General features: G+C 38.6%; 1 protein-coding gene across 1 annotated transcript in view; it reads right to left on the bottom strand.

Annotated features, from left to right (window-relative positions):
• The window catches only part of gpc5a (glypican 5a), a 153,686-nt gene that overhangs the window by 41,079 nt on the left and 94,295 nt on the right, over positions 1–18,312 (bottom strand). The window contains exon 8 of the mRNA XM_030724915.1: positions 12,523–12,679. Within this exon, the coding sequence (XP_030580775.1) occupies positions 12,523–12,679 (157 nt within the window). The remainder of the gene's footprint in view (positions 1–12,522; positions 12,680–18,312) is intronic.

Below are 18,312 nucleotides of genomic sequence, written 5' to 3'. Positions count from 1 at the left end.
GGCCTCATGACTAAAATCATTTTGTCCTTTTTTTGTGTGTGTGTCTAACATCACCAAGACTGCAGACATTAATCAGCCTTGGACCAGTTTCACAGACTTCTCACCACTAGTTAAGCAGCAGCACTGCTGAACAGCCAGTGTGCATTTGCCCAAAAACTGGAAAAATCTTTTCCTCAGGTCTGTCAGATGAAGATAAATCAATTGAAAATAGGGGTTTTATTTCTGGCTGTGGTCTGAAAACAAAATAGATTTTTGAACATAAATCAACAGCATTAGATGTCCATCACATTCAGGCCAGAGCAACTTTTTTCGACAGATGCAAAGAATTTCAGCTGAGCCTGATTCATCGCTCTTGTATCACAACATTTGAGTACATGTATATACTACACACATATAAATAACAGAACACCCATTTTCATTGTGCCTAGCATGGCACATCCACCACAGGGGCTTTCAAAGGGAAGTAAGGCTCTTTTCTGCATATTCTTTCTTGTTCTTTAACATTTATAGACGTAGGCTTTGCTTGTGAATTGCCTCAAATAGTTTTTTAAACACAGTGAAACTGATGTCACTTTTATATCTACACTTGGAAAAAAAAATGTAATTAAAACACTGGCAGACAAACTTCTGAAAAATGCTGAATTAAGAATATATACTCATGATAGAGTCATTTGCTGCATAAGGCACACCCCACCCCCACTCCCACCAAATGGCAGATGGTGTCTTTTTCTGGCAGTCTCTGGCAGCCACATCATCTGTCTGCTGATGACAGGAGCCATTTTACTAATGTACTCATGAACGCTTTATATGTCACACAGCGTCCTTGGCACTCACCTCAACTGTCTCAAGTGGCAGTTCGTTTATATAATTCTAAAATATAATATTTATAATGCAGCTACAATTTTTTCCTTATTTTCTTTGTATAATACTATCTAAATATCTGTCCGAGGTATCAGCTTTATGTACCTTCAGGCAGTGTAACCCCGTGGTTGGACTTTACTGCCTTTCCTGACTTATTTAGCTTTGAACTCTCAGGTTCCTGCAGACATCCTGCCACCAATCTGTTATGTGGCTTTTTGATAGCTTGCCCCCTTCAGTTCTAGTTATTCTCCCTCCATTTGTTTCCACCCAGCCGGATGTTTCCACTCCAAATAGCTTTCCAGTGTCATTTCTGCAGATTCTCTTGTCATTCAGCTTGATGGCACACATGTAGACAAAGTGACTGATGGTTGTCCCCCTCATAAACCTCTTCATGGTGGTCTAATTGAATGGGTTAAAGCCTGTTAATGCAGAACAGCATTAAGGAGGTACATTAGATTGGCATGGAGCAGACGTGATTTTCACTTGTGGGACTGACCTTAAGAGTTACTGATTTTCTTCATACTTTTTCAGTTTCTAAGGAGTTTCTTGGCGTGTTATTGACCTTGTATTCTGTAAGATAGTCCAAGAATTCTTCAAGGACTTCGCTATGTTATGGTTGTTCAATCAATATCATATCTGTTCAAAATCCTTTTAAAATAATCAATCATCTGTGCAACACTATCATGAAGTACATTGATGAGAGAATTAAAATTCACAACTGAATAGTATTACTGTGACACAATTATGGTGATAGATAGTAACTATGTACATTTCTTAAGTAACGTAAGTACAAATCTGAGTACTTTAATACTTGTGTAGTTCCTCTTCAGGTTTTATTATACTTTTACTCAGCTCAGAGAGAGCTGAAAAGAGCGCCACCTGAACAGCAAAATACTACTTACATAATGTGTCAGTACAAATTCAATAAGTAAAAACATAAATGGTATTGCTCTATTGAATTTGTACTAATACATTAATATATAAGTAATACCAAAAGTACTTTAGTGGCTCTGTAGTGTAGTGGTTAACACATTCACCTTCCATACCAACTTTTCCTGCAAGAGGAGACACAAATCCCTGCGAGGGCTGCGTCATGAAGGGCATCTGGCATAAAACTCTGCCAAATCAAATATGCAGATCCATCTGCTGTGGTGATACCTTGTGTGAATAAGGGAGCAGCAGAAAGAAGCTTTAATACCATAAATAGTATAACTGACACATGGCGCACTTTTGCTGAATTATGAGTGCTTTTATTTTAAAATTATTTACACATTTAAAACTGTGGCATCTATTCTCATTTTTTTTTTAAATCAGAGCATAATTCTGAAGTAGAGATATGACCAGGACCAATTAGTTGCAATAACTTTCAATATTAAAATTCTGAAATTGCAACTGTGACATAGGCAGCACATGTACTGAGTCTGCAATTCTTCCAGAAATAACGAGGGCGGCATTCACCTACAAGACTTCTAGTCTATCCCTACATACTGAAGAGAAAGGACCTGCAAGAGCAGGAAAAAACTACATGTGGAAGATGGCAACTAGTACAGCTGGCATGATGGCTCCAGCCTGACTCATTGGTAAGAAGGGCAAGAGTCAAGTGTGGAAATACTTTGTGATGTTATCCTGAAATAAGCATTGCTATTTTGTTTCAGACAGCTGGCATTGCTGTTGTGAAATCAGCTAAAATGTTTGCAATGGCTCACATTATATAAATGTTTAAGAAAATGCTATACCTTGTAATAACATTACTACTACTCTGCAACCATCCTATATCTGTCCTGTTAATGGAATATAATGTTAATATTTTAAATAAATGGTCTGCCACCACCAAGTCAGTGATTTACAATGACTTTTTTAACACAGGGGTGCACAGGGGTTGGACAATGAAACTGAAACACCTGGTTTTAGACCACAATAATTTATTAGTATGGTGTAGGGCCTCCTTTTGCGGCCAATACAGCATCAATTCGTCTTGGGAATGACATATACAAGTCCTGCACAGTGGTCAGAGGGATTTTAAGCCATTCTTCTTGCAGGATAGTGGCCAGGTCACGACGTGATGCTGGTGGAGGAAAAAGTTTCCTGACTCGCTCCTCCAAAACACCCCAAAGTGGCTCAATAATATTTAGATCTGGTGACTGTGCAGGCCATGGGAGATGTTCAACTTCACTTTCATGTTCATCAAACCAATCTTTCACCAGTCTTGCTGTGTGTATTGGTGCATTGTCATCCTGATACACAGCACCGCCTTCAGGATACAATGTTTGAACCATTGGATGCACATGGCCCTTCAGAATGGTTCGGTAGTCCTTGGCAGTGACGCGCCAATCTACCGTAGCACAAGTATTGGGCCAAGGGAATGCCATGATATGGCACCCCAAACCATCACTGATCCACCCCCATGCTTCACTCTGGGCATGCAACAGTCTGGGTGGTACGCTTCTTTGGGGCTTCTCCACACTGTGACTCTCCCGGATGTGGGGAAAACAATAAAGGTGGACTCATCAGAGAACACTACATGTTTCACATTGTCCACAGCCCAAGATTTGCGCTCCTTGCACCATTGAAACCGACGTTTGGCATTGGCACGAGTGACCAAAGGTTTGGCTATAGCAGCCCGGCCATGTATATTGACCCTGTGGAGCTCCCGACGGACAGTTTTGGTGGAAACAGGAGAGTTGAGGTGCACATTTAATTCTGCCGTGATTTGAGCAGCCATGGTTTTATGTTTTTTTGGATACAATCCGGGTTAGCACCCGAACATCCCTTTCAGACAGCTTCCTCTTGCGTCCACAGTTAATCCTGTTGGATGTGGTTTTTCCTTCTTGGTGGTATGTTGACATTACCCTGGATACCGTGGCTCTTGATACATCACAAAGACTTGCTGTCTTGGTCACAGATGCGCCAGCAAGACGTGCACCAACAATTTGTCCTCTTTTGAACTCTCGTATGTCACCCATAATGTTGTGTGCATTGTAATATTTTGAGCAAAACTGTGCTCTTACCCTGCTAATTCAACCTTCACACTCTGCTCTTACTGGTGCAATGTGCAATTAATGAAGATTGGCCACCAGGCTGGTCCAATTTAGCCATGAAACCTCCCACACTAAAATGACAGGTGTTTCAGTTTCATTGTCCAACCCCTGTATGTTTAAATAAAAGAGATAAAGTTTTTTTATGGTGGTATTGAATTAGGTGAATCATGTACTTTTACCCACTAGTAGTACCCACTGCTAAATTTCTTGTACCTGGAGTGACTGGAGAAAAAAATAGGCTTCTGCAACTTATCTTGGTTCTGTTTTTCACGGTTTAGCGAGTCTCACCCGTGACCAGTCACAGGTCTTTTCAGACAAAAAGAATTTCAATTGGCTGTTTTAGAAATGGAGAAGGACGGGCAGTGAGTCAAAACAGGAACATGCTGCAGGAAAAAATGCTGTTCCAGCATTGGCAACAACGATCTACAGAGCAACTCAACCAAAACAGAAACAGAAAGGGAGACTTATCGCAACAAGTCCTAACGGTAGCCTGACATCAAAAGCAATAAAACGTGCTGATATGGGAAATGGATTTCAGAGATGGGGTGAACTTTTTGACTGTTTTGTCTCAAATTGGATTCTCAGCTTGCTGTTCTTCTCCTGGACGAGTAAGCTGATGACTATATTTTCCATGGCAAATGAAGGCAACATTTAGCTACTTAATAACCAGGAACACAACAACCTCCTGGGCTAGGTCACTGGTAGCTGACTCTTGTGAGTCTATTATTCAACCTTAGAAACAGGTAAGAGGAGAGCCTCGGGAGGGCAGCCGAATTTTAATTTTTTCCTCATTTTCCAAATTTCTGCCTACTGTTCCCTAAGGTTATATTATTTTTACTGAAGAGCTTATACTTTTGAGAATAAGCCCTGCAAAGGGGTATTATGTAAACCGAGTCGTATCGCAGTGCAGTGTATGATGTGAGTTCTTCTTCCACCGCTGTCTAATCCAGACTGTGTTCAAGTTCATCTTTTTCAGCTTGAAACTGTTGCAGTGACACTTCTGTCTCTGTCTTCAGTAGCTGCTGCTTTGAGTCTCTCGTGTTGTTTTCTATCCCCCACTGAGCTTTGCGCTTTGCACTGACACACATGTCCCTTCAACTTCAAGACTGTGATGTCTGACAGGAATTTTCATGATGCACAGTAGCTGGATTGTGCCGTTCCCCCCGTCAAGATTTTTAACGATCCGTAGTGTCCTCGCTTGAGAGTCAGACCGAGAATCTCTTGTCATTTAACTGGTTCATTTATGCAGTACTATTTCTATTTTTTAGCCAGTAGGTGTGGATCATTTCAGCTCTCAATTGCTACTCTAATGATGACGGATTCCTGCTTGCAAAGTGTAAGAGGGCCTGTTTTTGTTAGCTTAGGCTATTGGGATCGCTTCTTTCACCAAAACCTTCATTTATGCAGGTCTACAGGCCCCGGTCCCAAATTTAAACCTTGCCGTGTTACAATTCTTCAATATCAATCACATTTAACACAATCTGAACTATAAACTACAGATTTACACCAAGGACAACTGTGAATCTTATTCCATATGTAAAATATACAAGTGGTGCCCAATAAGGACTTCACTGTTAAAAAAAAATCATTACACATTTCAGGTAATTTTAGGAGATAAATAGAACAGTACAGTTTAGTTCAGTAGGTCAATTTAATTGAGTGATGATGAGGTAACCCAGGAGTCCACGCAGTGAAGCGTACTGGTCAACAGCTTATGAGAAACACTTCTGTAATGATTCTGATCCCATTATATAGCTCAGAGGAGGCCGGGACTCACAGCAGGTTACTTAATTTGATCTCATACTGTAATGAGGATAAACATCTTTCTAATAGGTGCAGCCAAGTACTACTGGACCTGGTAGGAAACTCTGAAGGGCTCCCAGCAACAGCCCTATTACCGTATACTGTATGTCCAACAAAATGGGCTTGATGCAATTCCCCATCTCTCAGATCCCTCATTTAGAGCTGGAACATATACAAGCCTGTAAAGCATGATGGAAAATTGGTTTTGCTAAATGTGTGCTCATCCTCTGTTGGCTGCTGTTACAGCCATTATCACTTAACAGTAGATAGTGGAGGAGTTGTAGATGCAACAGCTACTATAATTCCCAGTCATTTAACACAGGCTTGAGTGGTATGAGCTCAGATAACGCTGAATGCTGTCCTGCTGAGACACTACTGGTTAATAAAAGTCATGCTAAAGGAGCCTCTTCCCTTCCTCTCCTTGTGCTTATTTGCTAGAAATCGATTTGTGTCTCTCCTGCTGCCAATGTGTCTGACAGTTGTCTTTTTGCATTCAGACTGCAAGCAATCACACTGACGCAACTGACTGAACTTACTACTAAACTATTCCAGGCCAGATAGGAGGTCTCTAGTTGAATATTGGCATAGGAGCACAAAAACCCTCATAGATGTTCTCCGCTGCAGGTGTTGTTTAAAGGTAACCCAATTCTAAGATTAGAAACAGGAAGTTGAGGAATACCTTTGTTGTTGTTGTTGCTTCATCTAGAATGGATTTGTTGCAATCGGCTAATAAGTGCAAATAAGTTTTGTAAGAAATACCTCTTTAGTTCTGCAAACCTAAAGGGGTTACATGTCAACCTGTTAGACACAGCTTCAGTTTAGAATGATTTTTCTTCTAGCAGCAGCAGTAGATGAGGGTTTTCCATTGTGCTGTGAAATATCTAAGCATGCCCTGCAGGGCTCTCTAAGGGCTCCATAAATACAGCATGTCATAAAGCATGCACTACAAGGTATAATCATTATATAACATGCAGTGATTTCAGCAGCAAGCTAACGTCGCTTGCTAATTACCCCATCACCAGACAATGTCAGACGAAAACAGCCAGGCATGTTAAAGCCAGATAATGTGACATTATCAGAAGAAATGAGAAAGCAACTTTATTTTTTAAGTTTTAGTTTACAGCGCACTTCAGTTGTCAAAATGTGCCATGTGAGTATTCATTCAAACTACTATATATCGATCCTTCTTAGGACTTTAGGGTAGCAGCATGTAAAGGCAAAAGGCGAACTAGATAAAAAGCATTGCTAAAATTTCTGCTGGCAAGATCTATCCACCAAACCAAGACCAAGAGAGCAGCAGCTTTGATGTGGGTACACATTTAGGCACAAGAAGCCCTTTCCACAAATGGTGAAGGACAGATACCATTCATGTCTGAAACATTATTCACAGTCAATATAGGTAAACAATAAGTGTTAAGTGTTTTAACAAGATTATGGCTTGTAGCTGAAATATATGCGCATTTTGCACCCAAAGAAGACCATTCTCTTTCAGTCAGTTTTCTGTGCTGCTACTTTTTTTTATCATTATTAAACTGTCCTTTCTGTAGATGGAGTTGAGTGGGACATGACCAGGTACAAATAGTTTTCAGCATGATGAGTCAATAGCTGCCCACCTAGCAGCTACTTTAACTGTTTAGTGTCAGTCCTGTGGAGATGGAGATTATGACAAAATTATACTTAACAATGCAGCTGCACAGAGGCAATGGCATCATTGTAACGTTGCTTCTTGTTCTCTTGCGGTATCTAATGAACAATAACTAAATGGCTACATTTGCAAAACCTCATCCAAAGCCGAGATAGGTAAAGTTCTTATGTGAGTAACCCAGGTGTATAATTACCTCATCAGGTTCATAAAGAAAGACTGCAGGAGGTGCCTGTTGGAGTCTCCAACTTCACCTCATTTGCAGACATTAAGATCTCGATATCAAAGCTAGAATCAGTCTTCCTGCTGTTTTTTTCGGGGGAGTGTAAAGGGGTTCAATTACTCTGAGATCTGAATTCAAGCAATAAAAACATAAAAGAGTTTTATCTCATGTCTATAGAGCTGCATCGGTTCAGGATGTGGCTCCGCATTCTTTGTGCAAGTGTAAATTACAGCTTTTTTTCTTAATGAGTAATCTAATTATCAATATTATAATTGGTAGTTATGATGCTGGTTATGATGCTTGGCATGCCCTATAATCAGCTGCAATACACAACAATTTCATCTTACAGTAGTTTTTAAATTGAAGTACTCACCAGCATCAAATGTTAATTTAATTTAATTAAGGAGGAAAAGTCAGAGTGCGTGTGTGTTTTTAAAATAGGCAGGTGTGCACCAACTGTAAAAGCATGAAGGATCCTGGATACATGTCCTATCTATTCAGAGTCAGTGTTACACAACGCGCTGTGAGAAGTCGATGCATCTCCATGTTAAACAGAGTGAAGTAAATCAATCATCTCTTTTTGGTGTGTGCTTTCAATAATTTTCTATACACCAGAAAACCAGAGCGGCTAATTGTTGTTTTCCAACATAGAGGCCTGGAACGCAATGCAGTAAATAGTGCTTCACAGCAATGGCTAAAGATTCAAAAATCCTTGAAATTTTTGAGCAATGCGCTGCTCTGCTCACCCTGCCACCTCTTGTCACATACGTAACATTTTTCACACAACAGTCATTCCGCATAATGAAGATAATCCCTTAAATCAGGCTCTTATTGTCAGTATTGAGCTGATCCCATTTGATTTCCTTACCACGCTGATCTATCATCAGCATGTTCTGATGATAAAAATCAAAGCCACAAAGAGGTAGGATTATGAATAATGGCAGAGAAAGAAATCTAATCAAATTATACATGGTCTTTAAGCTCTGAACTGATGCTGATACGGCAACTTCAACATCACAATTTACTCTGATCGACTGGCATATTTGTCATAAAATGGAAGAGGAAAATAATGCTTATTATATGTGGTATCTTTTATGGTGTGTAGAAACACTGCAAAAAAAAAAAGGTCAGAACACAAACCAAACAAATTACAGTGCTTAACAAATTTATCAGACCACCATCCAATGTGAGCTTTGTGCCACAGCTGCTCAAAAATAACAGTATTGGTAATTACCATAATCATTTTTCATGTTTCTGTAATGGTTAATCCACTAGTATGCTCAAAGCTCTTTAATCAAAATATTTTTAATGCTAAAATATAATTATTGTTGTTATCCATGAATTTTCAAATTTACTGTTTTTACAAAAACAGAAAAATAAAAAGTACAAAAAGTAAGAAAACACAAATGTTTTAAAAATCTGTCAGAAACATCTTTAAAACTTCACATTTTACACCCAACTTCGAGTCGGCACACTGGACCTTTCTGAGAAGTCAAAAATTAACCAAGGATAAAATTCAATTATGAAAAAAAACATTTCTGTTCAGAAATGTAAGTAAATAACTGTAATTTGGCATTCTAATCAAAAAATAATAATGCACTTTACTAAGCTTAGTACAAAATTAAGGAAATTTATGTTTGGTTGATTATTTTTATGCATTTGTGGGTTGAGCAGCAGAGTTGAGTATGTGGGTTGCATCCATGAAAAAAACTTGCCACAGTTTTTCTGCCAATGCAAAACAGCTTATTCTGCTATTGACTCTTGCTTTGATCTTCTGATAACCCTTCTGGTGCTGATTCAGGTACCTGACTGGTACCTGATTAGCAGCACCCTGTGAGACCTTGCTGCGGTGGTCAGTTGGTGTCTGCTCCAACCATGCCCACAACTCTGCTGCTCAACCCTCAAATGCATTTTCCTTACAAATGTGGCACCATTTATGGGGAAATAAACAGGCTTTCCAACAGTGTAAGATTTATTACTGAGAAGTATTGTTACATTGTTTAGTAAAGTACATTATTTTTGATTAAGATGCCAAATTACAGTTACTTGCATTTTTTTTTTTTTTGATAGTTGAAAGTTTTGCTTGATTAATTTCTGACTTCTCAGAAAAGTCCAGCGTGCCGGCTCAAATTTGAAATGTGAATTTAGCCATTTCAAGTTTTAAACACGTTTTTGACAGATTTCTAAAATATTTGTGTTTTCTTGTTTTTTTATGACAGGTGGTCCAATAAATTTGTTAAGCACTGTAGATATTTTTCTCACTGAACTTTTTGGCAGCTTGCACAATGTGTAATTGTATCCGGTTGAAAAAAAAGTTCATGTTATTCAAAGTTCTGCTTTGCTCTGTTTTTTTGGTGAGATGTTAACATTAGTTCTGATATCATCAGGGTGTATTTTTTTTAACTTGGTTCTATGATTGCATTTGTTTCTGGTTCTGCAGTTGTGTTTAATATTGTATTTTCATCTCTGCGGCTTTCTGTTTTTGAAGCTTTGCACATGGACTGAGATAAAAACCGACAGCATTCATTAATACTGTATCTGCACCACTGTGATTTAACCTCGTGGCAGCCAATTTATGAACTCTGTAGCTACGGCATGATGTTGCAGCTTCACAGAACTAAAAATTGTATTAGCAGAAAACAAACCTAAATGAATTGCTCCACACTGAGAACACTGTTAATGTGCTAGCTTTCTAGCATTTGGAAATAACAGTATAGCTTTAAAACCAATTTGTACTATATGTTTGTCTGATAACAGTGCGTCTTAGACAAAGAGAGAGCTGTGCACTGTAGCACATCAGTCTCAGTGACAAAAAATTGATAAGAAGTGATAGAAAAGTGATAGTGATGTCAACATAATGTCCTTACTAATGAACCTACAGAGGATTCTCAGCTGAATCTGCAGCTCTACTTGTCCTCGCAGAAATTTGAAGTCAGTCTCACCTTGCTATTCTGTCTTCACTGCGCTGCTTACCTCTTACCACTCTTTAAGCATTTCTACACCAAACAACTGTAAACCACCTGCACTGAACTGCAGACACAGCAACATTTAGCAGCTAAACCAGATATTTTCCTCAGGGCCGAAAAGAACTGATTGAGAGCTTTTAATTAAATTCAGCCCCTAATAATGCATAATTTCCCCTTCTTAACGACTTACAGTTGCTATGAAGGGGAAAATTGGCTTTAGACATTTTTAACAAGGCTGTAAACATGTTTATTTCTGGGGTAAATTTTGACATATTAGCATGGAAGTCTGTGGGGATTTGGAGATGCTCAAGAGGCCAGTCGAGGTACTGCATGCTGTTGGCATTTTCATGTTGGTTGCCCGTGCTTACTGCAGAACTACTACAGGTTTGCAATAGCTTCATAGGTTGTCAGACACTGATCTTTTTTCTTATCAGCAGGTTCAGACCATTTGCAGCAGCATGACAGTGATGTGTACTGAGGGAGGGAAATTTGTTCTGCTTGCTACATTAGCAGCCTAAGTTCTTCTGTAATGGCAATGACTAAATGTTCACTCATGACACTTTCATATCACTGGTCAAACGAGAACTTAAGATGTATCCATTAACCCGTGTTTCCAGTTATGTTTCATTTGTTATGTCGACTTTAGTGGCAAACAATGAGGGAGAATGAGTCAGTGCACAGTGGGACGCCTATTTATCTGTGACCTTTTTTTTTTACTCCTACAAGCTGAAGAGGTGTTTTGGATTAAACCTCCAGTGTTATACTTTTTTTTATTATTATTATTGTGGTTGAGATGAATATCAACATTTACACAATTTTATAATCACAAAAACTGTGTTTTTTGTTGTTGTTATTGAGGGATTTTCTTTATAAAACAGAGTGACTAAAAACTTATTTCTGAGCTGCTTTATCTTTGCATTGTAATTTGTATTATCTGTTTACATTTTACACAATTAGAAAACATAAGAATAAGAAAACAGCAACTAATTTTTTTTTTAAGTAAAAACCTGAAGCTATAACTGCAGGAGCCATCAAGGACCAGCCAGAGGTGGCTCAAGAGGGGAATCCATGGTGTTTGTGTTAGGGTCAGGCAGTAGGGGGCAGATGCTTGACAGAGGTCACAACAGACAGGTCATAAATATGGTAGACAGGCTAATCTAGCCCATGACAAGGAAAGGGCAGATCTGCTGTAATGGGTGATAAATGTCAGATCCTCCCTACAGCCTCAGATGAGTGATTGTTAAGCAGCTTCCTTCAGCCCAAAGCTTCCAGCCAGACTGACAAGCAGTTAGAGGAAACATTTACACGGACAGAATGGTTTGTTTGGATGACCCCCCCCCCTCCACCCACCCCACCCCTTTTCATCCCTGTCGCCATGGGCAGAATGAGAGAGGGGATTAATCAGGCTGTTAGCATGTTTGATGGAGAGGAGAGGAGAGAGAAGAAGAGGAATCTGTGTGTTCAGAGGAGAGTGTAAAAGGTTAAAAAAAAGAAGAAGAAGAAGACGAGAGTTGTGCCGTTGTGATTCATCAGGGGTTAGTGATCCACTAAGGAGCAATAATTTTTAAAGTAACAGGCCTTGATTGCGAAAATGTCCCCATAGCAACTATTAGCTTTAATGACTATTATTATTACTGTCATAAAATGGAGAGTGGAGCAAGTCTTATTGAAATATGGTGTTATGCAGCTGTGCCTTTGACGTTTTCACTGATCAAAAACCAGCTTTCTTTTGAAAATTGTGCGACTTCAAACATGTAGCTGGACAAATGGCAGAAATGAATGTATGCTTCTTAAAGTGAATACCATATGGAGACATAGATGTATTACTTGATACAGGTGCTACATTGCACCCAGTTCTGTATCAGTCTGTGGTGTGTTATGAAACCTTTGTTAGATTTATTTGCCAGGGTTATGTTGGTGCTTTGGTAATGACAGCTGAGAAACAACATTGCTGACTGAGCAAAACTGTTACAGAAGGAAGCGACTTACAGACTCTGGTGACTTTCCTCTTCACATCACCAGCACCTGAACCAGCACAACCATCCTCATCGTCACAGTCCCCGCTGTAATGACCCTCTGCATCGCCACTTCCTGTTTCAATCTGATCCAGTGAGCCCAATTTAGGGATGGACTTTCCCTGCAACAGCTTTTTGAAAAAGCAAAGAGACAAAGAGACATTTTTAGTGCAAAATAAGTAAATAAATTGAAATGCTTTCACCCTGAGCTCTTGGGAATATGTAGAGCATATTTGGAATAAGTAAATAAGGCTTCTTATGACAGACTACAATACTGTGCAAAAATCTTGAGCCACCCCTCATATACTGTTTTTTTTTTTTAACATTTTACATTTAATGAGCCAGGCTTTCTTGTAATTCTTTAAAGTGGTCTTGAGCAATAGTTCTCTCAAAGTTTTTCTTTGGACTTCCTTGGCTGCTTTTTCACTCATTTTCAGCCCAGTCCTTATACCTGACAATTTTTAGAGAAATGTTTTTGGTTTGCTTGTTTGTTAAGCCACTTAACGCTGAGCTATGAATCATTCAAACATAAAAAAAGGCACCTCCTCTAAGGGCTGAAGCCGTGTGTACCTACACATAACAGACAATGTAGCAAAGAAGGTCAAACAGGTTCAAATCATTAATATACAGAGGAGGTCCAGACAGTGATACAACAGTGGGTGTCTACCAAGGTTATTATAGTTCACTAAAACTGAATACAAACTAAAACTAGATGTGAAAAAAAAAGACTTAAAAAAACTAACTGAAACGATTTGATAAACTTGGAAAAATAAAATAAAAATATAGAAGAAATATCCTGAGTTTCAGTATTTGTTAGTTTTGTTATCACAGCTTGTCTGATGAGGCTTTGATGTAAATGTTTATTGAGACTTTAGGTGAGTCAGCTGCTTTCAAAAGTTCTGTGTTTTTATTGTAAAATCTGTATCAATTTTCCTACACCTTGCATCTGGCATATGCCCCTCATACAGTAATAATTAAAAACACTAAAACATTTTCAAAAAATAAAAACCAAACTGACAACAAGCTAAAATCACTGTAGAAACTAACTGAAATTTTTTTTTAAAAAGTCAAAATGATCCAAAAATAAAAACTAATTAGTATTTAAATATGTATTTAACCGTATTTAACCCATCGGTTAAATACGGTGGGGGCTCTGTCACGGTTTGGCTGCATTTTAACCAGTGCTGTTGGGGATCTTGTCAAAATCAATAGTATTTAATGAATTATTATATTAATTAGTTAATTATGAATGCAGAAAAGTACAATCAAATTTTGACCCACCATGAAATACCATCTGATAAGCATCTGACCCCAAAAACACTGCCAGTGCATTTATGTTTGCATGTTTCAATAAATCACCACACCTATTTCCAAATTTCCCAGCAAAATATAAAGAAACGAACGGTGGCTCAAGACTTTTGCACAGTTGTGTAAGTTTTGGGAAAATAAAGAGGAAAAAAGGCAAAAAAAAAAAAAAAATGTAAGAAAGCTGCTCGTTATTTTACCAATAAGCCACAGTTCTCTGGTTAAAAAATAAATAAATACATGAAGAAACAATGAATCCCCACAGCGGCTGCACCGCAGCTGACTTTTGTTTTTAAATAAGCATTTCTGCCCTGAATTTTGCTGCATCTTGATTTTGAACAGGATTTCTAAAAAAAAAAAAAAATACTTTTAATAATGAATAAATACATAGTTAAATCCCCTTTTTTTTGTTTACTAATGAATCTATAATAATAAGCTAAAAAGTACATTACAACCACCAACTATTATGTATACTTCCCAGAATCCATATGAGTTATATGACAGCCGTCTTCTTTGGCCGCAGTGGCCTGCAGGGCAGCTAACCTTTCTGATGCATTGCTGTGCGGCAGGAACCCAACACCAGGGCAAATGCATTCGCTAATTGGTTCATTTAAATTCATGGTGCGTCACTGGAAACAAGAAAGATTTTTGTGTGTGTGTGTGTGTGTGCGTGCATGTGTGTGCTGATCAAAAAGGTAGTGTCTATGCTAATTAGTGCTGTAGTTCAATGCAGGAGAGGGAAGAAGTCAGATTGGCTGGAAGGCTGAGCTGGGACATACGTATGTGTGTTAGTCTGAAGTCTCATTTGCTGAGTGCTGACAGGCTAGATTGGAAAAATCTAAGTTTTTTTTCCACGTGTGCAATTAGCATGACTTTCTTTCTAATTATGTCAGAAATATGGCCAAATGTTTAATACATTATGAAGAATAATGGGTTTCTGTGTTGGCTGAAATTAGCCTGGTCTGGAGGTTTGAATCTGAAGGAGGCAGAGCACCGCTTGAGGGCTCATTATGTGGAGTTCAAAGGCTGTCAACTTGGAGCCCATTTTTAAAGGAAACAGCATCCTGCAGTAATTAGTCTGCACATGGGAAACAATACACGACTTGAGATTTAAGATTCTATTCATCATCTGCATGGAGCTGAAAGGTTAATGTCTATATATAAATAAGCCTGTGTACTGTACATGTGTGTGGCTGAGAGGGAAAAGAACTGCTTTCTTAGGCATAACCAGATGAATTCAAAACAGATGACCTTCAGCCGTCTTAGGTCACTTTTGTATTCTGCAGAAACTTTTCTGTTCACAGCTTACTGTAACGGATCCCTTTGTCATGAACTTGTGTGGACCTGAAACTAAAAATAACGGCTATAAGCAACATGTGCTGCATATTGTCCACCAAAGCTTCAAATTATTAAAAAAAATATACTGATCTCCCTCACAAAGTGCAAAACCAATGCCTGATATCTTACTTCTTCACGCTGTAGAGCTCCATTATTGTCCAGAATGATTAAGAACACATTACCAGGTGAACCTTTGACATGTACAGTGCTGTGCTAAAGTCTTGAGCCACCCCTCATTTCTTTATTTTTTGCTAGGAGAATGGGGAACAGGTGCAGCAATTTATTGCACGGAAATACAATTTATAACGCAAAAACAGAGTTTGCACAATTCTAACAAGATTGAAAGTCAATATTGGGTATGAGCACCTTTATTTTTCAACACAGCATGAACTGTCTTAAGCAGCTTTTCTTTAAGTAGTCTTCAGGAATAGTTCTCCAGGCCTCTTGAAGGATATTCAAAGCTCTTCTTTGGATGTTGGCTGCTTTTTGTTCTGTTCGCTGTCAAGATGATTTCACACTGCTTCAATAATGACATGACTTCCAGATTAATCAGGCTATTAGCATGATTGTTTTTTGTTTTTGTTTTATTTTGTTAAGACTTGCCACTTGTTCTTTTGTGCTCCATTTGCCCAGTTTCCTCAAATTTTCTAAGAACACACTGCACACCACACTGGTTCATCCCTTGAGGAGCAAATATCCAAATAAAAGAACTTTAAAAGAGAACTATTACTCAAGACGACTTTTTTAGAAGATGAAAAGAAAGTCTGGCTCCTTGGAAACAAAATATAAAGAAAGGGAGGTTGGCTCAAGACCTGCAGAGTAGTGTAGCTTTGTTATGATGACCACTGTATTTCATTTCAAACAGATCCCATATATGCATACATATATATAAAAAAAAAAAAACAGCCCCAAAAAGTTCCACTCAGTTAGTATCTTTTTCAGGAAACACACTTTTTTTTTTTTAAATGAGAGTTTATATTCATAAGCTGTGTTTTCAGGACATCAATACACTTCAAAAAGACCCAATGGTGATATGGGATGAGAGCCACAGCATGAGAGCAAAGTCAGAGTATTGAGAGACTGACTGACCCTAAATAAACATACACTAGCCTGAAGCTATAGTTGCTTTGGGACTTATCATGAGATTTGCTGCCAACAAGAAGAACTGTATATTTCCAGCCATAGCCTGTTATAAGACAATGATAGGAAAATAATAAGACTTAAATGAAATATAAAAAGGTTAAGGTTAGACAGTGATCATATGAAAGCAGCTTAATTTATTTTGTCATCAAAGACTGCAAAGGCGTGATGTTCAGACAGAAGTAAAGTTCAGCTGTTAATATAGGAACACAGATGCCTATAAATAACAAAGTTGGACTTTAACCTTTTAAAAGATGAGTGTTAAAGAAAAAAATATAAGCATATGCTTTTGGTTTGTGAGGTCACTGGCAGGTGACTCGATTCCCCACAAACAGCAGTAATCAATGAATCACGCCTTATAAGCTAATAATATTTCACAGCTAACTCATTTGTTCCTTCGGCTGAGGAAACATTCATCATGCTTGACCAAAAATGCCAATCAGCAGGCTACTCAATTCTTTTGCTTTTCCTGCGCAGGAAAATAACTGGCCTGTGCTGGATTGTATTGAACAGCCGTGCTGCTCTTTCTGAAACACAATGAAGTGAAGCCTGAATTGCCTAACTGTGTTATTAGCTTCTCCTCTGTGAATGACATGAGGTTTTGTCCAGCACTGGCTGGGAGACAGGTGCTTTGATCCGCTCAAACTCATGGTAGGACCCCTTGGGCAGGCCTCTGGCTGTTACTGAAATATGTGGAGAATTAGTGATGACCAAATAGGACTCAACAAAACTGTCTTTGTGCAAAGAAACTCCACTACTGCACACTTTGCATGATTTTTTTTTCCTTTTTTTTTTTTTTAAAAAAACACGGGCATGCCCTATTCGTTGCCTTTTATCTTATTTTGAAACACCAAATCCACGCACCATTACAATTAAAAACAAGAGCGCCGCTGAGCAGGTGCCAAACGCTCGGCTGTTTTGGATTCGTAAGTGGAAAGGGGAGGGGTGGGTCAAAGTGCTGTTATAGTGAAGTCGGTGAGCAAGAGTGTGAAGCTTGAAGGGTTTAGCTTGAACAGTAAGCATCTGTGGTGTGAATTTGAACATCCTAGGTGAGATCGCTCTGGAGTTATCGTGTCCACAAGATTTTCAGAAAACGTAACCTCTGACCTTTAGTTTGAGGTCAAGGTCACCAAGATTGAAACTCGTCCAAGATTTTTAGCAGATGTATCTAATGTGTGAATTTGAACATCCTAGGTCACATCATTCTTGAGTTTTAAAGTTATTGTGGAACTTGACCTCTGACCTTTATCTCCAGGTCACAGTCGGCGAGATTGGAACTTGTCCGAGATTTTTAGAAGATATATCTGTGGTGAGAATTTGAACATGCTCGAGTTATGGCCAACGTTTAAGTTTTTGTGGAACAGATGCCGCCGATGCCAAGGTTATGACAACAGCTCGACATTTTCTTAGAAACAGCCGAGTTAATAAATTAGACAAAATATTAAACATCAAGAGTGCTACGTGCAAAAACTTTGGGTTTCCCAGTAGATTAAACCCCTTTTTTAATCACAGCTTGTAAACACTTTTTTGTAACCAGATAACTGGACATTCATTTGACAGAGATAGAGCTTTACATCAGATTTAGCACTGGTTCATTAATGCACCTTTAATTGGGTGTAATTAGCCAAAGACAGCCTATCTAACAGTTTTAGAAAGAGCAAACAGGAAGTGACTGTAGTTTCAATCAGTCCGATTTGCCTCAGACGTTCATCAATTGGAAATATTGTCTTTCTCACAAAGCATATCCTTCTGGCTCTCCTGCACCTTTGTGATCCATTCTTTAAGGTAACCAGCTGCTTTGAAGAACAGTTGCAATGTTTGGCTTCTAGACTATGATCCAAAGTTTAACACTGTACAGTAAAAGTCTATTATTTCAAAGGGAGAGAGTTGTGCCCAGAGTGGCTGCATCTAATAGGATTCTGTCACCGACAGAAGCTGGGGGAGCAACAATTTAACTGTCAAGCAAAATGGAAAAAGAAAA

The sequence above is a fragment of the Archocentrus centrarchus genome, chromosome 3 (assembly GCF_007364275.1).
Source record: "Archocentrus centrarchus isolate MPI-CPG fArcCen1 chromosome 3, fArcCen1, whole genome shotgun sequence".
Classification (NCBI taxonomy): domain Eukaryota; kingdom Metazoa; phylum Chordata; class Actinopteri; order Cichliformes; family Cichlidae; genus Archocentrus; species Archocentrus centrarchus.
The sequence above is the reverse complement of the archived record's forward strand: the minus strand, read 5'-3'. Positions and strand labels throughout refer to the sequence as shown.